At 35.4% G+C, this 26,463-nt stretch overlaps 1 protein-coding gene across 1 annotated transcript in view; it reads left to right on the top strand.

Annotated features, from left to right (window-relative positions):
- The window catches only part of TET2 (tet methylcytosine dioxygenase 2), a 131,849-nt gene that overhangs the window by 92,403 nt on the left and 12,983 nt on the right, over window positions 1-26,463 (top strand). The window contains exons 4-8 of the mRNA XM_020901220.2: window positions 1,036-1,126; window positions 2,535-2,628; window positions 3,254-3,462; window positions 16,578-16,728; window positions 18,601-18,690. Coding sequence (XP_020756879.2) covers window positions 1,036-1,126; window positions 2,535-2,628; window positions 3,254-3,462; window positions 16,578-16,728; window positions 18,601-18,690 — 635 coding nt within the window. The remainder of the gene's footprint in view (window positions 1-1,035; window positions 1,127-2,534; window positions 2,629-3,253; window positions 3,463-16,577; window positions 16,729-18,600; window positions 18,691-26,463) is intronic.

The following is a 26,463-nucleotide window of genomic DNA, read 5'->3' as shown; positions in this document are numbered from 1 at the left end:
TTCATTTGAAACATTGTGTGATTTATATGTATTTTGATAATATTTTCTCTTTAAAATTTCATCTATTTGATAGAAAATATGGTATTTTCCCTTTGTTTTTTATTTAAACAAGCTTCTTTTTATTAAAATTCAAGATGCTTGATAGGTGTATTGTTGGATACAGTATTTGTAAAAACCAGTGTTAAACTACTGTGGCTAATAGTCCACCCACTCCATGTTATTCCTCTCACAATGGGACACCCCACCTTTTATAGGAGGATGGAGGGAGGATCCATACTGCCCCTTGGCGTGTGGTTAATATTATTGCCTCATGGGGCTAATGTGCCACACATGTCATAGACAACACTGGGTAAGTTATCCTCATCTTCACGCCCCGCTCCTATCACACTAACCCTTTTTTCCCGCACTTGTCATCTTTGATGGAATGCAAGAGCCTCTTCCTTTTATCTGACCCTCTCTTTAAGTTTTCTCTCATCATAAGTTGTTCTAAAGTACATACAAACATGGATCTGGATTCAGTGTTCTTATTTTCAAAACAGAGTGATTGAATGTTGTGGGAAAAGAAGAGGAGAAAAAGGTATCTTGACAATAAACTGAACAAGATCCTGGGGGATGAGAGGACAGGAGATTTTACTTTTAATCTTTTAACATCCAAATAGCAGGCAGGCTTCTAGTAAGCTGTAATTTTTTTGTTCAGTTTAAAAAATTGGATTGTAGTTGATATTACATATAATATATTCTAATTCCCTCACTGTTTTCTTTGTTTACTTCCAATTACTTGGTTTAAAATAGCTCCTTATCCCATATCTGAAATGTATTTAATATATTTTTATCCAACAGGCAGAATGTACATATACTTAATTATTTCACACATTTTTTAATAGATTAGTCCATCAATTCATTTTAAAGGAAAAAAAATGTTTAAAGTCACATTTAGGGCCCTTACTGTACAGTTGGGGGATAAGCTTTGTGGATGTAGCCTTTATATTTAGTATAATTGAGGTCTAAAATAATAATCTTCTATTATCTCAACAGAGCAAATTATTGAAAAAGATGAAGGTCCTTTTTATACCCATCTAGGAGCAGGTCCTAATGTGGCAGCTATTAGAGAAATCATGGAAGAAAGGTAATTAACACAAAGGCACAGGGCAGATGAACGGTTATCCTTTTGTATATGTCAGAATTTTTCCAGCTTTCACATACAAAGCAGTAAACAATTGTAAACTGAGTAATTATTAGTAGGCTTAGCTATTCCAGGGTTGCCAACGCTACACACTGTGCTATTCACCAGAGAGTCACAATATTTGACAGGACTAATAGTCTGCAAGCTGGCACAGGCTGCCCACTTTGAGATGGATGCCAGAAAACCCAGGCATGGACAAGAACCAGCCAGCCAGCCAGCCTGCCAGGCATAAGGGTGCTGGCGCAGACTGCAAAGAGAGGCCCCGCTCTGGTTTTCCCACTTGATAAAGTGTCAGAAAGGGGGAAAGGTGGTATAAGAAAGGAACCATGGAGTTAAATTCACCTCCAGTTGTAAACAAGTAGCTATCTCTAAGGAAGTTGTCCACTGGTATGAGCAGAGGGCAAGAATGATATACCGAATAGAAATAGAGACAGATTCTATTTATAGCTACATTTATGTTTAACTGTCAGTCATAAGCATACAGGTACTTACCTGAATCTACATGGTTCCTCCCGCATGTAGAAGACTCTTATGAGTGAGAATCAGTCAGAGAGAGACATTCATATAGGTATCAACAGCACTGAGCTGCTGTTATGCTAGGGTGCCTTTTCTTTAAGAGGTAGGCAGTTTCATCATTAAAATACATTAGGAAGCCTCCTGGGCAGCAAGAACATATTCTGTATCATTGTTGCCCCAATTCCAAATTATTTATTTCTAAATTAGCATATAAAAATTCACTAAATAATCATCTAGTAGCCTGGCAAAAATAGTGAATTTACCTAAGTGCCCTCTTTTATTAGCAAGTAGTAAGTAGTGTCTTGGTGATAAGGGAAAATATAATCTGTTTCTAGAATTATCCCATAGTTTCAAAATTGCTGGATACTAGTTATTTGAGAGCCTTTTAAACAATGTGAGAGAGATTCTTAGAGGAACAGATTCTAACTAAAATCTATTAAGATTCCCCAAGTTTTAAAATAGCTAAATTCAGCAAAGGACAAATCAAATAGTACATATCTTGGAAGACTAAATTTAACAAACTTGGAAAAGTTTTGTGCTTTGTGAAATTATGTATAAAAATAAGCTTCCCCATTATTTTTACCCAACATATAATTTCAAAATAGTTCATTACAATTATCAATATATTTTGATACTAAAGAGATACAAGGCTTAAAGTCTGTTATCCAGTTTCCTTGGCTTAGTTCTGTGTTGTTTTTTTTTAATAAATTAAACTATTCATTTCTCAGGATGTGATCATAGAATAAAATTATGCACAAATGTTCAGTATTTTGGTTGCCTCTTAGATTCATTTGCTAATTTTATGTGTGTGTGTGTTTCTGTGGATTTCTTTAAGGTTTGGACAGAAGGGTAAAGCTATTAGGATTGAAAGAGTCATCTATACTGGTAAAGAAGGCAAAAGTTCTCAGGGATGTCCTATTGCCAAATGGGTAAGTGTGACTTGACAAGGCCTTTGATCCTCAGTCTTGGGCATTTTGATTCATTCATCTGACCCTGAGAATTGGGTTGCCCAGATCAGACAGTCGTTTATGCCAGCAGAAAGGAATATTGCTTATATTTGTTATTGTGTCATCTCTTAAGAAAAGGGCAGTTTAAAACCATGTACAAACTGTACTTAATTGAAAGAACTTAATGGTGAGGAGGAGGTCTGTCCAGGTGCCTGCTAGAAGTGTAATTCTTCCCAGCATGTGAGGTCCTTAATCCTTTAAAAACCTGCAGTTAATCTTTATGTTGTCATTCTTGAAGCCCTGGAACTTTAAAGTGTTGCCCATGTAGCTCTGGCTTTAATGTAGGGAGCGTTGCCCGCAGTGTCCTGGGGAGTGTGTCTGCTCCACACAGCCTGCGTTTGCAGCTCTCCTGGTTCTGACCCCGGGGTGAGCCCCAGCGTTGTAGATGGGCAACGAAAGGCAGGTGGCATGTGTGATAGACGTCAACCTGACTGTGACCAGATGTGAGAGAATATACAGACATCAGGCGATGCTGTCCTCTGCTGAAAGTGACCCTTGTTTTGTTCTGGTTGGGGGGGGTGTTGGGGGGGAATGGCGACCCGGACAGGTGGTCCGCAGAAGCTGCAGCGAGGAGAAGCTACTGTGCTTGGTGCGGGAGCGAGCTGGCCACACGTGTGAGGCCGCGGTGATCGTGATTCTCATCCTGGTGTGGGAAGGCATCCCAGTCTCTCTGGCCGACAGGCTGTACTCGGAGCTCACCGAGACGCTGAGGAAGTACGGCATGCTCACCAACCGGCGCTGCGCCCTGAACGAAGAGTAAGTGCCTCCGGGGGCCTCTCCTCCTCCCCCGCTGCTAGAAAACCCGACCATCGGCTTGGGGGTGAAGAGTCAAACTTGCGTTTTCATGTTTATAGAACAGGGCTCAAAATGCCCGCTTCACAAACATGCAGTAGGATCTTGTATTTGCTAACATGCATACTTTGAGGAAGGTGCACTCGCTAGTATTTTGTACCTTTGGACAGTGTAGCTCTGAGTTAGAAGCAGCTTGCTGGAAGTCTGCGTATATCCACAAACTGGACCATACTATAAACTTGAAAATATCTGTGTGTCTGCTCGCTGCAAGCTTGCTCTTTTTGTGTGCCTGGCCATCATGTTAGAATACTGATACCACTTCGGTGCTGCAGTATTTGAGACAGTAAGCTTGGTAAGAAACTTTAGGGTTTCCAGATCAAGGATTTTACTATATCTGTAGCAGACAAAAATACAAGGCTGTAGAGATCCTGTAGGAACAAACTGGTTTTGACTTCACTGCAATCTAGTTCATTACTTCTATTGTAATAATCAAAATTGCTTCTATTTTTACTGCTGCTAAATAATCAACACATTAGCCATGGATGGGCGTTATTTTCTAGGAATATAAAAATTTGAAATAGGAAAGCAAGGGTATACAGTTAAATATATTTAATGCAACCAAGAATTTATGGTTTGTTTGTGTTTTTTTTATTATTTAATCTCATCTACTTGCAGGAAATTTAAATCTTCACTTGAAGAAAGTATATTTTTTAATTTTCCTTCTGCTTTGGTATTCTTGTATATCATTTAAAAAATACAGGAAAATTCACAGTGCTGCACTGAAATCCTATGTAACTATTTTAGTCACATTTAATTTTGTGCTTCTTCCTTTAGTCTCCTTTCTCCCATGTCCACCAGATGACAAAATAGTTTACTGAGCTTATGGAAATATTGTCTGTTCGTTGCAACAACTCACTGCTAACCAAATTTGTAGTTTCATTGACTATTACTCTAATTGGTATGGTTTAGTATATGTTAGGTGCTCCCTCTGGGACACTGGGGGCAGGTAGGGGAGTCCTAAATCAGCTATAAATAATCTATCAAAATTACTGTTTCGATATGAAAATGTGGCTTGGTTTTCTATGATAGTTATGATCCAGAAATTTCATGATGTGTATCTTATGGCCATAAACCCACTTTCACAAATAATAGATGGAGGATTGAAGTTGTTGATTCATAAGACATGACTCAAACTTATGGTTGACAGCTTTGAAGTGAAGTGAAAGTCGCTCAGTCGTGTCCACCTCTTTGCGACCCCATGTCCATGATGTTCTCCAGGCCAGAATACTAGAATGGGTAGCCTCTCACTTCTCCAGGGGATCTGCCCAACACAGGGATCGAACCAAGTCTCCCACACTGCAGGCAGATTCCTTACCAGTTGAGCCACAAGGGAAGCCCAAGAATACTGGAGTGGGTAGCCTATCCCTTCTCCAGGGGATCTTCCCAACCCTGGAATCGAACCGGGGTCTTCTGCATTGCTTTAGGTGTAAGGTAATATTCTATTTATCCTAACATCTCATGTTTCATCTTTTTAAAAAAAATGTATTTAGGTGCCTTTAATCAGAAAGAAAATGAACATTAAGACAACTTGAGCTGGTGTTGGTGACATTTTTCTCAGGAATTCAGTGATACTGCCTTGTGTTCATAAAGCAGACTTCCTCTTAGACTTGGTGGCTGGAACTTCTAAACCACCAAAGATCTTGTGAAAATGACAGTTTTGTTTACATTTCTTAAAGTTTCTTGCAAACTATATTTCACATCCTTTGTAACTGATTTAATTTTTATAATATTATACATCTGTTATTTTTCCCCTGAAGGCTTTTCTTTGATTCCTATAAATGCCATTGTCTGAAACAGAATTTATTTCTATATGTCAGATTTTATGTTAAGAACTTTGCTAAATTACATTATTTTGCTTTTGAAAATCACGAATGTTGATGGGGCTGGGGGTCTAAGAAAAATTGTAATTTGTTTCACTGGTCTAAATAGGAGGCAGGTACAAAACTATTAAAAGATGTGCTGCAAATATTAAAACATTTTAAAGGGCAGTCTATATACTTTTGCTTAACTTGGTCTGGAATTTCAAAGTAAAGATGAGGAGTTATTTAGATGATATTTTGGCTTTGAGTTACTCATACTTAGAGCAGTCCCCCAAAAAACAAAAAATATACTTGAAGTACATGATTCAAATAGACACTTAACCAATGACATACCATATATCACTCAGATACAGCTTATGAAGTTTCTCCTGCCCTATAAAATAAATTTTATTTCATGTCTGGCAAAAGTTAAAATTATTAGTATTTGCCAAGTATGAAGAATACTTATTTTCATGGCATGAGATTTTATTTTTATTGTAGCTTGTTTATTGTTTCTCTATCCTTAGGCCTTGAAAAATTCCTGGTAACAGGGTCAAAGGGCTGCCCTGGTGGCTCAGTAGGAAAAGAATCTGCCTGCGATGCAGGAGACCTGGGTTCGATCCCTGGGTTGGGAAGATCCCCTGGAGAAGGAAATGGCAACCCACTCCAGTATTCTTGCCTGGAGAATCCCATGGACAGAGGAGCCTGGTGGGCTCCATAGGGTCACAAAGAGTCAGACATGACTGAAGTGACTAAACAACAACAATGAAGGATAATCTCAAATTGGGGCTGCTGACTCCTTTTAATGTTCAAAGCTGTGTGACCCTCATCACTGAACTCTTATAAATCCCAGTGCCCTCATGTACCATAACCACCCACTGTGAGTCCAGAAACAAACTCTGAAAGCATCTTCCAGTGGGAAAGTCAGAATGAATTTTTACCTTTCCTTTGAGCCAAGCCATTTGTTTCTCCTTTAAAGATTTCCGTTTGAGATGTCCATTTTATGGACTAAGCCTCACCAGTATTTTTTTGGCAAGTGAGAGTTGTGGGAGTGTTATATGTCATTATAAGAAAGTCAAAGCCAGAACTGTCTCTGCCATGCTGGGTGATATTAAGCTTTTAAAGAAACTGTATATTATAAAAATTTCCCAATATACATAAATGGAGGGTGCAGGATAATGAATCGCTAGAAACTTATCACATGGCTTCAACATTTATCAACATTTTGCCAATACTATTCCATATATCCTCCCCGCCACACTTCCTAACCCCACCCCCGCCCTGGTTTGTTTTTTTTTTTTTCCATTTATTTTTATTAGTTGGCGGCTAATTACTTCACAACATTGCAGTGGGTTTTGTCATACACCACTGTTTAAAAGCAAAACAGATGCCATATCATCTCAGCTACGTTCACGCTGATGTATATCACTAACAGATAAGGACATTTTTAACAAAACCTAGTCACAGTGGCATTATCCTTCATTTCAAAATTGAGTGATTCTTGAATATCATTTAATGTTGAGGCCACATTTAAAGTTCCCTAACTGGATCCTATTTCCAATATACACAGAGAGGAAAAAAATACTGAGAAAAAGGAAGTCTGTATCTTGCATTTGATTGAGACTTTTCAGTAGGTCCTAGTTCAAGCCTATCATCTAGCATAATTATTGCTAGAACTTCCTTTTATTCTCAAAAGTGTCCCAGTTTGTAAGATCAAGTATATGATTCACAAGCCTCTTGTGACTAGTTTCCCCTCTTTTAATGAATTTGTTAGACTGTATGATTTTGATTTGCTTTGTAAAATTTCCCACACTCTGAATTTGACTGTGCACACTTGCTTAACTTGTTACTCTGCCACTAATATCTTCTATACGCTGGTAGTTAGAGACTTAAATATGTATGTATACATGTATATTAGCAAAATGCTTCATAAGTGGTCATGAAATAATCTTACTTCTTTAGGCCCATCATGAGGGACATAATACCTGCTTTGTCCCATTTATAGTGACATTATCAGTGTTCGGTTCAGAAGTTATTAGCTTGATCCACCCATCATAAAGTTTCCTAGAAAACTTTTACTTAACGGCTTAGCACATCCATTGATGAATATTACCTGCTTCTATTAGTTTGAAAATTGAAATGTTTCTTATTTTTTAATGTTGTACAAATTTATGTGTTGTATACATTTGAATTATTTTGCTAGTTTTCTATGCTTGCATAAGTTTGAATAGCTGATCTAGTTTTTAGCTTAAATTTCTTTTTTCATTTTTACAGTTAGAAGTCCAAAGAGGTTGAAGCACTTTAAAAATATGTTGCATAGGCAAATATTTTTATTACAATTTCTCTGATTTGTTATTTAACAATTAGCCAAATTCTGAGTCATGTTGAAAATGAGGCTACAGTGTGAAAATTCTAACCGGAATTGAAAGGCCTCTGTCAAAAGAAATGTGCCTTTTTAGTATCCACTTCATGTAGGAAATCACCTTGAAGTCACTTTGTTATGTAGTGATTTTTTAAAATTTAGATGTAATTCACACACTATAAAATTCACCCTTTTAGTATACAATACAGTGCATTAGTATATTCATGAAGTTGTGCAATATTTTTATCACTCCCAAATATAAACCTCATAGACATTAGTTAGTCAGTTTCCATTCTTCTCTCCTAAATGACAACTACTAATCAACTTTCTGTCTCTATAAATTTGCCCCCTCTGGGCATTTCATATTAATAGAATAATACAATATTTAACCTGTCTGTCTGGCCTTTTCCACTTAGCATAATGTGTGTTCTTTAAATTTTTTTTAAAAATTTTAGTAGAGTATAGTTGGTTTACAGTGTTGTCTTAGTTTCAGGTACACAGCAGAGTAATTCAATGGTACATATATTCATTCTTTTTCAGATTCTTATCCCATATAGATTATTGCAGGATACTGAGTAGAGTTTCCTGTGCTTTGTTGGTTTTCTGTATATAGTAGTGTGTGTATGCTAATCCCAAGCTCCTTTGTTTTGTAAGTCATTTTTAAGAAATTAGATTCCACATGACTGATATCATGTGATATCTGTCTTTCTCTGACTTACTTCACTTAGTATGGTAATCTCTAGGTCCATCCATGTTGCTGCAAACAGCATTATTTCATTCTTTTCTATAACCAAATAATACTCCATTGTATATATATATCACATTCATTCTTTTGTCAGTGGACATTTAGGTTGCTTCCATGTTTTGGCTGTTGTAAATAGTGTCGCAGTAAACATCGGGGTGCATATATCTTTTCAAATTCTGGTTTTCTCTAGATATATGCCCAGGAATGGGATTGCTGGATCATATGGTAGCTCTATTTTTAAGTTCCTTAAAATAGTTCTTTTTTTTTTTTTAAAGAACTTCCATACTGTTCTCTATAATGGCTGTACCAATTTACATTTCCCACAAACAGCGTAGAAGGGTTCCCTTTTCTTCACACCCTCTCCAGCATTTACTGTTTATAGATTTTTTTGATAATGGCCATTCTGACTGGTGTAAGGTTATTGCTCATTGTAGTTTTGACTTTCATTTCTCTAATAATTAGCAATGTTGAGCATCTTTTCAAGTGCTTTTTGGCCATCTGTATGTCTTTGGAGAAATGTCTATTTAGATCTTCTGCCCATTTTTTTATTTTTTGGGGGAGATATAGAACTACATGAACTGTATATTAGAAAGTAATCCCTTGTCAGTCACTTTTTTTGCAAATCTTTTCTCCCATTCTGTGGGTTATCTTTTCATTTTGTTTATGGCTTCCTTTGCTGTACAGATTTTAAGTTTAATTACGTCCCATTTGTTTTTTGTTTTTATTTTCACTAGAAGGTGGATCAAAAAAGGCTATTGCTGCAAAATTTTTGTTACAGACTATTCTGCCTATATTTTCCTCTAAGAGTTTTTAGTGCTCAGCTTTACATGTAAGTTTTTAATACATTTCAAGTTTATTTCTGTGTATGTTTTTAGAGAGTGTTCTAATTTCATTCTTTTACATGAGCTGTCCAGTTTTCCCAGCCCCACCTATTGAAGAGACTGTCTTTTCTACATTGTATATTCTTGCCTCCTTAGCCATAGATTAATTGACCATAGATACATGGCTTTATTTCTGTTCCATTGATCTGTTAATATATTTCTGTTTTTGCACCAGTACCAAACTGTTCTGATAACTGTGACTTTGTAGAATAGTCCAAAGTCAGGGAGCCTGATTCCTCCAGCTTTATTTTTCTTTCTCAGGATTGCTTTGGCTATTCAGGGTCTTTTGTGTATCCATACAAATTTAAAAATTTTTTGTTTTAGTTCTGTGAAAAATGCCATTGGCAATTTGATAGGGATTGCATTGAATCTGTATATTGCCTTGGGTAGTATAGTCATTTTGATAATATTGATTCTTCCAATCCAAGAACATGGTATATCTTTCCATCTTTGTCATCTTCGATTTCATTCATCAGTGTCTTATAGTTTTCAGAGTACAGGTCTTTTGCCTCTTTAGGTAGGATTTTATTCCTAGGTATCTTATAATGTTTTAAAGGTTCATCTTTGTCATAACATTAATCAGTACTTTATTTCTTTTTATGACTAAATAATATTCCATTGTGTATATGTACCACATTTTCTCTGTTTATCAGTTCATAGACATTTTGGTTATTTCTACTTTTTGGCTACTATAAATATCTGTGTACATGTTTTTGTATAGACATATATTTTCACTTCTCTTGGGTATATACCTAGGAATGACATTGTTAGTCATATGGTAATGCTGTTTAACTTTTTGAGGAACTGCCAGACTGTTTTCCAAAATGGCTGCAACACTCCTAATGCCTAGCAACAAAATATAGAGGTTCTGATGTTTCTACATTTTAATCAAAACTACTTATTGTCTGCCTTTTTCATTATAACCTTTTCAGTGGGTATAATGTGTATCTCATGGTTTTGATTTGCATTTCCCTATGAGTAATGATGTTAGTCATTATTTCATTTGCTATTGGCTATTCCTCTATCTTCTTTGAAGAAATCTTTACTTAAATCTTTGCTCAATTTTTAATTGTTCTGGATTAGCACTCATCAGATATATGGTTTGCAGATATTTTCTCATTCTGTAGGTTATCTCTTCATTTGGTGATATCCTTGAAGCACAGAAGTTTTTAATTTTGATGAAATCAATTGCTTGTACTTTCAGTGTCACATCTAAGAAATCACTGCATAATCCAAGGTCTTAAGATTTACACCAATGTTTTCTTCCCAGAGTATTATAGTTTTAGCTCTTACATTTGAGTCTTTTGATCACTGTTGAGTTATCATGTGAGATAAGAAGTCAGCTTCATTCTTTTGCATGTGACTATCCAGTTGTCTCAGCACCATTTGTTGAAGAGACTATGTTTTCCATATTGAATTGTCTTGTCATTCCTGTTGAAAATTAATTGACAAAGATGTATGGGTCATTTCAGGACTTTCCTATTTCATTAATTTACATACCTGTCCTTATGCCAATACTTCATGGTATTGACTGCTGTAGTTGTGGTAAGTTTTGAAATTGGGTGTGTAAATCTGTTTTCCTTTTATAGGATTGTTTTGGCTACTTTGTATCCTTTTCAGGTCTCTATGTATTTTAGGATCAACGTATTAATCTCCCCATCTGGGATTTTGACAGAGGTTCTGTTGACATCTTAACAATATTACATCTTCCTATTTATTAGACAGTATGTCTTTACATTTATTGAGGTTTTTAACTTCTTTCAACAATGTTTTATAGTTTGCAGTATACAAGTACTTTTGTCAAATTCCTAAGTAATTTATTATTTTTGATGCTATTTTAAGTGGAATTATTTTGATTTCATTTTTGAATTGTTCATTGCTACGATACACTTACACAATTGGTTTTTATATATTAACCTTGTATCCTGCAAACTTATTAAACTAGTTGATTAGTACTAATTTTTTTAGTGGATTCCTTAGGATTTATACATATAAAAAGCTTGTCATCTATGAATAGAGATAGTTTAACTTCTTCATTGCCAATCTGAGTGTCTTTATTTTTTTTTAAATCCTTTTGCATTATTTCCCTGGCTAGAACGTATAGTGGATATTGAACAGAACTAGCAAAAGCAAACATCTATGTCTTATCCCTGATTTTAAGGGGAAAACTTTTAGTTTTTCACTACTTAGTATGATGCTAAATGTAGGGTTTTTGTAAACATTCTTTGTCAGATTGAGGAAGATTCTTTTTCTGTTCTTAGGTTGAATATTTTTATCATAAAAGGATGTTGGGCTTTTCTCAGATGCTTTTTCTGTATTTCATTTTGTTAATGCAGTATATAATATTGACTGATTTTTTTGTACATTGGACCAACATTGCATTTCTGGCATAGTTTATTACTTGGCTATAGTGTATACTTTTTGTGTATATTGCTGGATTCTGTTTGCTGGTGTTTTATTGAGGATTTTTTCATCTGTATTGATAAGGGATATTGGTCTATAGTTTTCTTTTGATGTCTTTGTTTTATAGTTCCAGGGTAATACTGGATTCCTAGGATACATTGGAAAGGGTTCTCTCATATTATTTGGAAGAATTTGTAAAGGATTGGGGCTTCTTCTTTAAATGTACCAGGAAAATCATGTACTCCTGGGTTTATCCTTGTGGGCATTTTTTTTGATTATTGATTCAATCTTCTTGTTATAGATATATTCAGATTTCTGTCTCATCAGTTTCAGTAGTTTGTGCTTTCTGGGATTTTCGTCCATTTCCTCTATGTTATCTAATTTGTTAATAGATCATTTTTATAGTATTCCCTTATAATGCTTATAATAAGGTCATTGGTAATATCCTCTTTTTTATTTCTAATTTTAGTAATTTGGGTCTTCTCTCTTTTTCTTGGTCAGTCTAGCTAGTTTTGTCTACCAAGACCTCAGACAGCTACAGTGTTCAACAACTGCCTCTGACTATTGTCAACAAATACCTCCAGTGGGGAAAAGGCTGTGTATAATAGATGAGCTCCAGGTCAGATCAAATAAAGAAAGCCTTGTCAGTGGGGTCTTCTAGAGAGCTGCCAGATAGGTAAAACGGTGACTTTTCTCCAGGAGTAGGGCTTTGGAGGATATCCAGCCTAATTCTGTCCTCTCCAGTGGTTGTCAGCCTGCTGATTTTCACCATAAATGTGAACTGCTGCTTTTCAAGGCTGTTGTGGAGTTCTGGGACAGTGGGAATAGGGCAAATTAAAACATTGTGTAAAGTTTAGCTTCTTATCGAAATTTCACTGCTCTTCTTGAATAAATGCTTACTGGACTGCTATAAGCCTTTTGTTAATTTCCATATTTCTGAAAAGTTGACTTTAAAAATCTTTTCCCTATTAACTGATTGGTTACCATTACATATAGTTTGTAAACAAATGATAGAATAATGCATGGTAAGTATCTTTAGTTGTGAAATTTCAAAATAGTGAATTGCTGCCTTAGTAAACCATCCAAAAATGATTAGTTTGTGGTTTCTTTTTGATATCATTATTAACTGATTTGAAAAATTAAAACCTCATGGGTTTTAACTTGTGTTCTTTTCAATGAGAAATGGTATTTAGAGATCACAATCTGTATCCAGATGTGCCCATTGCTACAACAATATTGTTACTTTAGGTATTTTCAGTGGGCAGATATGTAAATTTTTTTTAGAAAGAGAAATTTTGAACTTTTTAACCCATGAATTCATGCTATTTCCTATTCATAGGATTACAGGATCTTTACTTATCTTTAGACTTCTTTCATCTTACACCGAAATTCTCAATTGAAGTTAACAATGATTTCTTCATGTCAGAACATACATAAGTAACTTCAAACTAATATCATTACTACAGATAAGACTATTGTTGTCCAGTGAGGTCAGGAGAGCAATACATAAATGAAAGATGCCACAATCCACTTATCCATATGTATTCATAGTAAATGAAATAATTATCTCAAAGAAGTATCTGCTCTCCAAGATTCCATTAATGGATAAATGGATAAAGATGTGGTTTGTGTACACACACACAGGAATATTACTTAGCTTTAAAAAAAGGAAATCCTGTCATTTTTGAAATGTGGATGAACTTGGAGGGTATTATTAAACTGAGTGAAATAAACCAGATGGAAAAAGACAAATACTAATGGTATCAGTTATCCATGGAGGTAAAAACAAACAAAAATCAAACTCATTGAAACAGAGTAGCATAATGGTTGTGAGAGTCTAGGGCCTGAGGGAAATAGAGATTGGTAAAAGGATATATATAATCTTTCATTATAAAATCTGAGGCTCTAATGTATAACATGGTGACTATGGTTGATAACACCTTATGGTATAATTGAAATTTGCTAAAAGGGTCATACTTAAATGTTCTTTGCAAGAAAAAAAAAGATAAATTTGTGAGGTGATAGATATGTTAACTAACTTGATGGGAGAATCCTTTCATAATATATGCTTATATCAAATCATCACATTGAATGCTTTAAATATGTACAATTTTATTTTTCAATTATACCTCAGTACATCTAGGAAAAAAATACCTACTGAATATAGTTTTCCTTGTGGCTTGTTTTATCTTGTTTTTAATTTTTTATTTCTTTGCTTGGTTGCCTATTTATTGCCCTTAGGATAGAACTGACTTGGTCTATAAAGTCACAGTACTGTATTTTAGCCAAAAACTAGAAAGCACTCAAAGGCCCATCTGTGTTGGAATGGTTAATTTATGGCATATTTATACAATTGAAAACTGTATGCATGTAAACATAGTAAAACTACATGTAACAATATGGTTGCAACATCCAAAAAATATTAAAGAAAAGATACAAATAAGCTTATACTAAATAATTGCATGTACATGTGTATGTTATGTATGTATGTATGTGTATAATATACATACACACATTTCTGCCTATTTTTATACTACAGTATAAAATATATAGCATACTACATGTAGTGTCAGTTCAGTTCAGTCACTCAGTCGTGTCTGACTCTTTGTGACTCCATGGGCTGCAGCACTCCAGGCTTCCCTGTCCATCACCAACTCCCGGAGCTTGCTCAAACTCATATCCATCGAGTCAGTGATGCCATCCAACCATCTCATCCTCTGTCATCCCCTTCTCCTCCTGCCTTCAATCTTTCCCAGCATAAGGGTCTTTTCAAATGAGTCAGGTGGCCAAAGTATTGGAGTTTCAGCTTCAGCATCAGTCCTTCCAATGAATATTCAGGACTGATTTCCTTTAGGATGGACTGGTTGGATCTCCTTGCAGTCCAAGGGACTCTCAAGAGTCTTCTCTAGCACCACACTTCAAAAGCATCAATTCTTCAATGATCAGGTTTCTTTATGGTCCAACTCTCACATCCATGTATGACTACTGGAAAAACCATAGCTTTGACTAGATGGACCTTTGTTAGCAAATTAATGTCTCTGCTTTTTCATATGCTGTCTAGGTTGGTCATAGCTTTTCTTCCAAGGAGCAAGCGTCTTTTAATTTCATGGCTGCAGTCACCATCTGCAGTGATTTTGGAGCCCACAAAAATAAAGTCTGTCACTGTTTCCATTGTTTCCCCATCTATTTGCCAGGAAGTGATGGGACGGGATGCCATGATCTTAGTTTCTGAACGTTGAGTTTTAAGCCAACTTTTTCACTCTCCTCTTTCACTTTCATCAAGAGGCCTTTTAGTTCTTCTTCACTTTCTGCCATAAGGGTGGTGTCATCTGCATATCTGAGATTATTGATATTTCTCCCAGGAATCTTGATTCCAGCTTGTGCTTTATCCAGCCTGTCATTTTGCATGATGTACTCTGCATATAAGTTAAATAAGCAGGGTGACAATATACAACCTTTACGGACTCCTTTCCCCATTTGGAACCAGTCTGTTGTTCATGGTCAGTTATAACTGTTGCTTCTTGACCTGCATACAGATTTCTCAGGAGGCAGGTCAGGTGGTCTGGTATTCCCATCTGTTTAAGAATTTTCCACAGTTTGTTGTGATCCACACAGTCAAAGGCTTTGTTGTAGTCAATAAAGCAGAAGTAGATGTTTTTCTGGAACTCTGTTGCCTTTTCGATGTTCTAACAGATATTGGCAATTTGATCTCTGGTTCCTCTGCCTTTTCTAATTTCTGGTTCCTCTGCCTTTTCTAATTTCTGGTTCCTCTGCCTTTTCTTTACATGTAGTGTAAAAATAGTCAAAACTATATATGTGTGTGTGTGTTTATAAATGTATGTGTGATCTATACTATACATAGTATGAAAATGGGCAAAACTATATATATATATACACACACACACTTTTTCACTTTTATGTCTAACTTTCACATACATATACACACGCATACACACTATATTCAGTAGGTTCACAGTATGTATTGTATAAAGAGCTTCCCTAGTGCCTCAGATGGTAGAGAACCCACTGGCAGTGCAGGAGATCTGGGTTTGATCCCTGGGTCGGGAAGATCCCCTGGGGAAGGGAGTGGCAACCCTCTCCAGTATTTTTGCCTGGAGAATTCCATGGGAAAAGGATACTGGCAGGCCGCAGTCCATGGAATCACAAAGATTTGGACACAATTGAGTGACTATGCACAGTGGACACGGTAGTAGATATAGTATAAAGGGTTTCCCTCGTGGTTCAGTGGTAAAGAATTTGCCTGCCAATGCGGGAGATGCAGATTCGATCCCTGCATCAGGAAGATCCCCCGGAGAAGGAAATGGCGACCCACTCCAGTATTCTTACCTGGAGAATCTCATGGGCAGAGGAGCCTGGCGGCCAACAGTCCATGGAATCGCAAAGAGTCGGACATGCCTGAATGTATGGGCACAGGCACACAGACAGTGTAAAAACAGGCAAGACTAATCTGTGATAGAAGTTCCTGTTAGGAGGACAGCGCCTGAAAGGATGGGGTTTTGAAAGTGCAAGTGTATGTTTTGTTTCTTAGTTTAAGTGCCACGTGGGTATGTTCCATTTGTGAGTGATTGCAAACTATAAAATCATGTGTACTTTTCTATGGTTTATACTACAATAAAATGTTTGTTTAAACGGTCTTTTTGAGTCAATTGAAATAGTTCTTTTCTCATTTGATTGTGGCACAGCTTAATATAAAGTTAGACTTTTAAAATTAATTTGCACCCATTTTGGAATGTAGATACCCAGAATATGAGATAGATGGCCCAGACAGTGCTACCCATAGTCATGAACTTGGTTCTTTGATTTCTCAGGAGAACCTGTGCCTGTCAGGGGCTGGACCCAGAGACCTGTGGTGCCTCGTTTTCTTTTGGTTGTTCATGGAGCATGTACTACAATGGATGTAAGTTTGCCAGAAGCAAGATCCCAAGAAAATTTAAGCTGCTTGGGGATGACCCAAAAGAGGTTTGTTTACTTCCTGATGTATAATCTGTTTATTTTTCATGGAGAATTGATGAACACAGATGAAATGAATAATATGATATACTCTGTTAAACTCTCATTATCAGAGAGAATTTCATCTCAAAGATTGATCAATAAAATTTTGGCTAAACTGTAGACACACAAAATAACATTTTATAAAATTCTGCGTGATAACAACCATGTGATACCAAAGTAATAGGGTTTGAGCAACACAAACTCTTTATGCTTATGGCTTTTTATTCTTTGTCTTTTATGTTAATCCCAGAGTTTTACACAGCTGTCATATCCATATGAAAATTATTAATACTTCACTGTTAAAACTTTCATCTTTTAAACCTGAATTATAGAAGCCATGTTTGTGACTGCCACATTCATAAAAGACCATTTCTATTCACATTTTCAGCCCATGAGATTTGATGGTTTAATGCTACTATAATAACTGCATTCAAGTAACTGAAACATATTTATATTTTAATATAAAAATGTAGTTGAAATAAATGAACTCTGATTTCTCATTGACATCACTGGGTTTGTCCTTTCTCTAGACTATCAATTTCTCGAAATATAACTTGTAAACTGGTATCAAATTTAACAACTTTTGGGTAGCTTTTGTTCTAGGGTATGTTAATTGACTAATTGGAAAACTTCAGTATGTTTAGCATTAAATATGATCAAATTTTTAGTGAATCTGTACACAGTATAGTTTTCTTTTAAATTTTAGATGCAATTGAAATAGATATGTATACTATTGATGTAATAATTTTTACATGTCCCTCTAATTGAAAAATTTGTTATCTCTATTATTTGTAATTATAATAATAAGTGGAAATTTAATAAAGTGCAAAAGCTCTTCAAGTCATGATATAATTTTTTTCATAGAATCATAATATTTTAATAAGCTGTTATTAATGTGCTAGAGTCCTCTTTTCATAAAGAAAAACACCCAACTATTTAACAAACCTAATGAATAGCAAATTTGCATGCTGCCTTCCACTTTAATTTTTCACACTGGAGAGCTTTTTCACCACTACTTCATATATATTTATTCCTGTGTTTCATGTGAACCAAATCCAGGGGATGGCTAGTAACATCCTCTGTCTGTTAGATAGGAGGGCTTCAGTCAGAAATCTCCTCACCTTCTGAAATACAAATGTTTTTCAGCCAGCTGGTTAAATCTCCCATGGTTTTTAGAGAAATATCAAAGTGAAATGAGAACCTCTAAGTATGAATGGAACAATGGACTATTATCACCTAGCATTTAAAAAAAGCATATTCTTTGGTGGGGGAGGGAATGTAACTGAACATTTTTCCTCTTTTAAACTTTACAAAATTTTCACATATACCACATTGTAGTTCTTAGAGTTTTATTCATATTTGAATCACCTAGCTATTTTTAGTTCTATGGAGATATCATTTCAAATTTTGAAATGCTATTTTCATAAACATTTAAAAATATAAAGATTGGAAATAGGTTAAACCAAACAAATCCTTTGAACACCCCATCTTCCTTGGCCACTAACTGGAGAGGAGTAAAGAATGTGACCTTTTAAAATGGTATGGCTTCATTCTCCTAATCTACTACTTGTATAGACATATATTGATAAAATGCATGCAAAGTAGAAAATTGATTAATCTTATTAAAATAAAGTGATAGACATTTAACAACACAAAAATAGGTTATAAATGGTCTATGCTTTTCACTTAGAAATAGTGTGTTAAGATGGCAGTTATTTAATAAGAGATGCTATATATAGTGATTTGGATCTAAGATGTAGGGGAAAAAATCTAATCACCTTTCATATATGGATAGAATGGATTTGGAATTTAATATGCAGAATTATTCATTTTATACAGGAAGAGAAACTGGAGTCTCATTTACAAAACCTGTCCACTCTTATGGCACCAACGTACAAGAAACTTGCACCCGATGCATATAATAATCAGGTAAGTTTAAACAATTATTAACACTTATTGAGACACTTTACTTACTCATTATTGATGACCTGTCTTTTCAGAAATATTTTTAAAGCAATGCTTTTCATTTATGTAACTTTTTCTCATCCTAGTTGAAGCCACTGTAGTGTTCTGTTTTTGATATATGAAAATTATACCATCCAAAAGAGCATATTTCTGGTCTTTTAATCTGTAAAGATAAAAGCTTTTAAGGCTCACAAGCTGTTTTACTTACTAATCTTGTTCTCATATGGATAATTTTATCTCTATAGACAGGCTTTAGTGGTTAATTAAAGTATATAGTTCCAACCACCTGTTAACTGTTTTCATAGCAAGTCTATACATATAAAGCTATGGGTGTACCACTTTGTAAATGTATATACATGTGATGAGATATATTAGATTTTGCTAGTTTCCCCCTATTTTCTAAGTGTGTGCCAGGTTCTGCCTATCTGGAAGTCTTGGTGATTTGTTTAGAGATGCTCATGAAGGAGGCAAAAGACCATGAAGTCTACATGGTTTCAATAAACTCCTTCTTTAGAGGAGAAATGTAAAATGCCAACTATAGAATAAAATGATAACAGCTGAGACAGAGGTATACACACATTTCTGAAGGAAAAAAAGCTTCTCCCTGAGTAGAGGAGAGCTATAAGGTCATAAATGGCCTTGGAGGCCATACAAAGATCTTTGAACTTTAAAATCCTGTAGACACGAGAAGAGACCTATCACTGGGGTGTTCTAAGTGTATATTGGGGTGTGTTCTAAGTGTATATTGGGGGCAGTGAGGGTGAAGTAGTTTAACTCTGTAAGGTTGAAAGTGAAAGTGTTAGTTGCTCAGTTGTGTCTGACTCTTTGCAACCCCATGGACTGTAGCCCACCAGGCTCCTCCGTCCACGGGATTCCCCAGGCAAGAATACTGGAGTGGGTTGCCATGCCCTCCTCCAGGGGATCTACCTGACCCAGGGATCGAACCAGGTCTCCCACATTGCCGGCAGATTTTTTACTGTCTGAGCCACCGGGGAAGTGGTGAGAGTGAAATGTTTTAACTCTATAAGGCTACTCAAGCCAAATTAATGAAATACAGCCTAGATTAGTGGAAGAATAGAGAAGTAAACTGTTGCAGTCATTGGGCAAGACATGTTAAGGTCCTAATTTAACAAAATAGCAGCAGTGATAAAATGAAATAAATATATGAAATATTTGAGGTGGAACTGATAGTGACCAATTGGATTTGAGGATGAGCAAAAGAGAATTTGAGGATCCACCAAATTTGGGTCCTCAAATTCTCTTTTGCTCATCCTCAAATCCAATTGGTCACTATCAGTTCCACCTCAAATATTTCATAAATTTCTGGCTTAGGTGGCTATTAATTCCTAATTAGTATTAGGAATCAGTGAAGAAAATTAAGTTTGGAGGAGATAAGGAGAAGACGATAAATGTCATTTTGGACATGCTAGAGTTGACATATTTCTAGGATAATTAGAAAAACAATATGAAAAAAAGTCCAAGTTAGCACTGTAGGAATTATCAAAATGCAGGAAATAGTTAGTAGTAAATGCAACTTTTCAGAGTGGAGATTATAAAGATGAGAAGTGGCTAACGATGTTGACATTTAACAGTTTAGGGGTGAGTGGAGGAAGAGAAACCATTGAAGAAAGGGCTGGGGGAGGGGCAGGAACAGTGGAATAGGAGAGGTTAAAGATTTAAGAGGAAGAGGGAGACTGATGGATGGGGGAAAGCTGGAAGTGATGAGAAGGTATTCACTCAGAGTATGCAGCAGCAGGGATATGAGGAAGTGTGAAGCGCAACATTTTTGCAACCATTGTTATTTGCAATACTTAACAATGTTAAAAACTCTAAGGGGACTAGATTGGTCTACACAGCAGAGACAGGGGACCCAATTCTAATTAACAATGTAGCTATGCTTTAACACATGGACTTCAATATTTTCCTCAAACCCCAATTCACTTTTTTTTTTTTTTAAGTAGCAAAGAGGGCAACTTTAATGATTGTCTCTTTATAAGTTGTTTTATGTCACACCAAGATTATTAGAGATATATATGTGACTGTCTATGAAAATTATTTTAAATGCAGTTAATAACAGTGGGATTAATATTGTTATTTTACAATCTTACCTGTTTTAATCAGTGTCACAGGAAAGTATAAGGAATGGTTTGATACTGTTGTAAAACAGCTCTGGGTAAGCAACACAATAAATCAAGCTATAAAAAGAAAATGAATTGAGTCTATACTGCTAGATTTCAAGTTTGGCCATTTTCTGTTGAATGAATTTTTTATAGGGGTTATTAATCAAGTGGATTTAACTGAGGAATGGGACAAAACAACAAGCATTGATGTTCACCTTACTCCTTTCATTCTTACTCTAGACTGTTATCATACAAACTTGATTATCTAAGCATCTATATTCTCTATTTGTGTTTGGAGTATTTTATGCATTTCCTAAACCTGGAATATCTAAAATACGAAGGAGCCTCAAATTTTTAAGTTTTAACAACATGATTATGATTATATATAATTCCTTAGATGTGTTTTAATATTTGTATATGAGCAGATGTGTAGATGTACTATGGGCTTCCCTGGTAGCTCCGTGGTAAAGAATCTGCTTGCCAATGCAGGAGATCCAGATTTGATCCCTGGGTCAGGAAGATCCCCTGAAGACTTGGCAACCCACTCCAGTATTCTTGCTTGGGAAATCCCATGGTCAAGGGAGCCTAACCAGTTGGCATAAAGTTTTGGTTAAGCACGATCAATAATGTCTGGAGATCCACTGTATAATTGTACCTATAATCAACAAATTTACATTTAAACATTTTCTAAAATTATAGCTCGCATGTTGTGTTCTTACCACCATAAAATACATACAGACATTTATACATTAAAAAATAGATGTAATGTCTATATAAACTAAATCAACTAATGGCTAAGAATGAATAAGGTGTTTTTTTAAATTTCATGGGAGGTACTATTGGCAATATTTATCCATATGTCTTAACATGGTTTAGAGATCTGAAAAACAACCATGTGATCATTTCTATAGAATATATAAAACATAAAAGTTATGGATGCTTCCAAGGTCTGTTATTTGGTCTTTGCTTCCTTTTCCCCAGCTGAATATAATACCTTTATTTCTCACATATGCATGTTTTTGCTTGCTTTAGTCCTTGATTTCATAAAATCTTATTACTAAAGTTAAGCTTCCTTGGGTCTTCACAGCATTTCTTCTGTCAGCTCCATGATATTAGAATATATTTATTTAATTTAAATATATCTTCATATCTGCCAGTAGATTTGTATTTCTCTGTCTTTTCTATGATTATCTTACCACTAAAGTTTAGGCCTGAATTAGCAGACTTAAATCTTAAAATCATGTGCTTTCATCATGTGTGGAGATGACATTTTAGATCAAGAGAACTTTCTATGACAGTGGAAATATTTCCTGTTTACACTGTTTAGAATGGTAGTTACATGTGGTTACTGAATACTTGATATGTGGATAGTGCAATTGATTTAATGAAATTTTCATTTTAATTAATTTAAATTTAAATTGCCACATGTGGCTGCTAGCTACCAAATTGAACAGCACAGCTTTACACCATCAGAAAGTCATCCACTTAGAATTGTCTTCCAGACAGATGAATTTCCAGTAATTCATTCACAGACCCCTGCATGGTGTTTCTTATAAGATGACATAAGTCTAAAAACCAACTAGATTTTGTATCATTTTTATTCAAGGAAGAGAATAAAGCAAACTAGACCACAGCATGGACTAAATAGTCACAAACCACTGGTTTGTGAAATATAGTGGTTGTTTACCTTTAACCAGTCTCTCAAAAATGCTGTATAAACCTAACAGTAAATAATATTCAAGCCAAAACAAACTTTATTATGTTATGACTTCAGCTTCTAGCCATGGTAGATTAACAGAAACTGATTTACTTTCACACATTTAAAAAAAAGAAAAAATACACAAAACAGTAGTTTTTAGATATAAGACAATAAGAAACTCGAGATACTATCACTAGAGAGAAGGGAATTTAAAAAGGTAAACTTACAATTACCTCAACTTGCTTCCTAAAGAGCACATTAGGCTTCAGGCAGGAAGGAGGGACCTACACAGACCCCATGGTTTTCTCTGTGTTAGGATAAGAAGTTCAGAATTTGGTAAAAGTGCTGGAATTCACAATTCAGAGTCCCAAAGAGGAGAATGCTTCATTGAGAAGAGCTCCAGAAATCTGTAGAGTCTTCAGCTGTGTACTAAATGTTGCACGCATGTGAAGAGATTACCAGGGAAAGAACGGAAAGAATCATCAAAAGAAACAGGCAAAACTATCCTTTGATTTTATGCAGTACTTGGAATAGTTATTGCTAATACCATCCAGAAGGAAAAGACACCCTAACAGGACAGATATTAAATACAGTATTTAGAATTTTCTGGCCTTGGTAACAGAAGTAGATTAGGCTGCTCTGGTTCCATCTAATAATATTTAAAAGTAAGACTTGAAAGGAACAAACTTAATGGGGGTGGGGGGTGGTCTTCCCAGATGGCGCAGTGGCAAAGAAACCGTCTGCCAGCGTAGGAGATGCAAGAGATGTGGGTTTGATCCCTTGGTCAGGTATAGATCCCCTGGAGGAGGGCATGGCGACCCACTCCAGTATTCTTGCCTGGGAAATTCCATGGACAAAGGAGCCTGGCGGGCTCTAGTCCATGGGGGTCACAAAGAGTCAGACACGACTGAGTACACACACACACGACAGCATCTCAGAACAAAAAAAAATTTTTTTAGACAGAATTAATAGTGTCTAGTAACTCATCAAAAATTATCAGGTATACAAAGAAATTAGAAAACATGACCCATAATTGGGGGGGGCAGGGGTGCTTGGGTAGTGAGCAATCAACAGAAATAGTTCCAGAAATGACATATGATAGGAATATATTGACAAGGGCATTAAAATCACTAATATTTCATTTGCTCAAGACAATAGAGGAAAGTATGAGCATGACTTTCGAAACAGCTAAGAAGACATCAGACCCATACTGAACTTCTAGAGATGAAAAACATATATAATATCTGAATAAAAAATACAGTAGATGGAATTAACAGCAGATTAGTGAGCTTGAATATGTGGTGATAGAAATGTCCCAATGTGAAAGAGGACAAGCAAAACTGAAAAATAAAATGAATTGATCAAATGCCTATGGCACAGTATTATTACCCTAATATAGTGTAATTAGAATCCCAGAAGGAAGACAGACAATATTTTAAAATATAATGGCCAATTACTCTTTAAGTTTGTTCAAAACAATAAACCCATTGATCCTAGAAGAAGCTCGGCAAGCCACAAATACAGGGTGTGTGTGTGGGGTGGGGGTGGGGGGGAAGGAGATTAATAAAGAAGGCTACATAAAGTCACATTAAAATCAATAACATGAAGAACAGATGGAGAAGGGGAAGAAAAGACATTATTTATAGAGAAAAAATTATAAGAGGCATAGAAAAATGCAAGAAAAAAAGAGGAGAAACATCTTTAAAGTACTGGGGAAAAAAAAAAACAAAACTATTAACCTTGAAATCAGTAAAGACTCTAAAAACTGAAGGCAAAATAAAAATTTATTTTCAGACCTACCAAAGCTGAAATAATTTTCCACCAGCAGACTAACACTTCAAAAATGTTAAAGGAAGCCCTCTGATAGAAAAATACTAGATAGAAATCTGGATTGACAAAAAGGAATGAAGACATCATAAATAGTAGATATTTAAGAAAAAACACTTTTTCCTCTTATTTAAAAAAATTTTCTTAAAAAAAATTTTTTTTCTTTAAAAGATAATTTGCTATTTTAAAATATATTTAAAATGTAATTTAAGGCTTATAACATGTAAAAGTGCAGAAGCTGGGGAATTGGAAGGATATGGTTGTAAGATTCTTATATATGGAATAGTATAATACTACATGGATAAACTATTACACTGCACTATAAATCTTAAAATAAGCAGCCACTTAAAAAAGTGTATAGTCCCCCAGTAAAGAGATGAGAATAGAATCCCAAAGCATTTTTAAAAATATGGAACCAAAGATAAAACAAATAGCATATGGTATATTTAATCCCAGCAATATAAAAAAGCCACATCAAAAGTAAATTTTTTTACCATTCCCAACTTAAAAAGTAGAGCTTATGATATTGAATAATCACACTGATGCAAAACAATTATTTAAAAAGGCAAGAACCAAGAAATATTGTACTAATGTCAGTCAAAAGCTAGAGTGATATTAATAGCAAGGTAGATTTCATGGCATAGAATATTATAAAGATCATTTTATAATGATAAAAAGGTCAGGTTAGCAAGAGAACATAATCCTAACTATGCATATAATAGTTTCAAATTATATTAAACAAAAACTGATAGAACTAAGAAATCTTCAACTGCAATTAGTTCTCAGTATATCTTTCTCAATGACTGTTAGAACAAGTGGACAGAAAATTAATAAGGGAACAGAGGACTTTTAACCAAATTGATGTTATTGACATGTATAAAACTCCCCACACAGTGACAGAGTTAACATTAATTTCAGGTGTACAAGGATGATTTACCAAGATAATTGTTTGGTGACCTGGAATATTAACTATCAGTAAATTTAAAAGTCACAAAGTATGTTCTCTGACCCTACAAAGTAAAAATCACAAATCTCAACAAAGAAACTATTTCAAACTGAATGAAAATGAAGATGCAACATTGAAATTTGTGGGATGCAACAATGAAGCCTTGCTTAAAGAAAGATTTATAGCATCGAACAGTTATATCAGAAAAGTGTAAAGCCTCAAATCAGTGATCTTCTACCCTATGAAACTTGGAGAAAAGGAGCACTTTTAGCCTTATAAGGAACAGAAGGAAAGAAAAGCAGAAGTTAAGAACCGAAATCAATAAAATAGAATGCAGAAAACAAAATATATCAGTGAAGCCAAAAGCTATTTCTTTGAGTCAGTTTAATCAAGAAAAAAACAGAAGGTACAAATTGTCAATATCAAGAATTAGAGATGAGAAATCACTATAGATCCTACAAATTAATAATAGAAAACATTATTAAAACTTTATGAAAATAAAATCAGTGACTCAGATGAAATGAACAATGTCCTTAAAAGGCACAAATTACTAAAACTTACTAAAGAAAAAAATAAATAGGACATGGAAGAAACCTAGATGTCCATTGACAGATGAATGGATAAAGAAGTTGTGGTACATATATTGCTAAGTCACTTCAGTCGTGTCCGACTCTGTGCGACCCCATCCCTGGGATTCTCCAGGCAAGAACACTGGAGTGGGTTGCCATTTCCTTCTCCAATGCATAAAAGCAAAAAGTGAAAGTGAAGTCGCTCAGTCGTGTCTGACTCTTCGAGACCCCATGGACTGCAGCCCACCAGGCTGCTCCGTCCGTGGGATTTTCCAGGCAAGAGTACTGGAGCGGGGTGCCATTGCCTTCTCCAGGTACATATATTACTCAGCCATAAAAATGAACACCTTTGAGTCAGTTCTAGGGAGGTGGATGAACCTTGAGCCTATTACACAGAGTGAAGTAAGTCATATCCATTACCAAATGTAAAATAGATGGCTAATGGAAAGTTGCTGGATAACACAAGGAACTCGGCGCAGCGCTCTGTGACAATGTAGAGGGCTGGGGTGGGTGCAGGGTGAGGGGGAGGGTGGGGACATGTGTGTATTTATGACTGACTCACACTGCTGTGTGGCA

Source organism: Odocoileus virginianus, chromosome 21, assembly GCF_023699985.2.
Source record: "Odocoileus virginianus isolate 20LAN1187 ecotype Illinois chromosome 21, Ovbor_1.2, whole genome shotgun sequence".
Taxonomy (NCBI): Eukaryota; Metazoa; Chordata; class Mammalia; order Artiodactyla; family Cervidae; genus Odocoileus; species Odocoileus virginianus.
The sequence above is the reverse complement of the archived record's forward strand: the minus strand, read 5'-3'. Positions and strand labels throughout refer to the sequence as shown.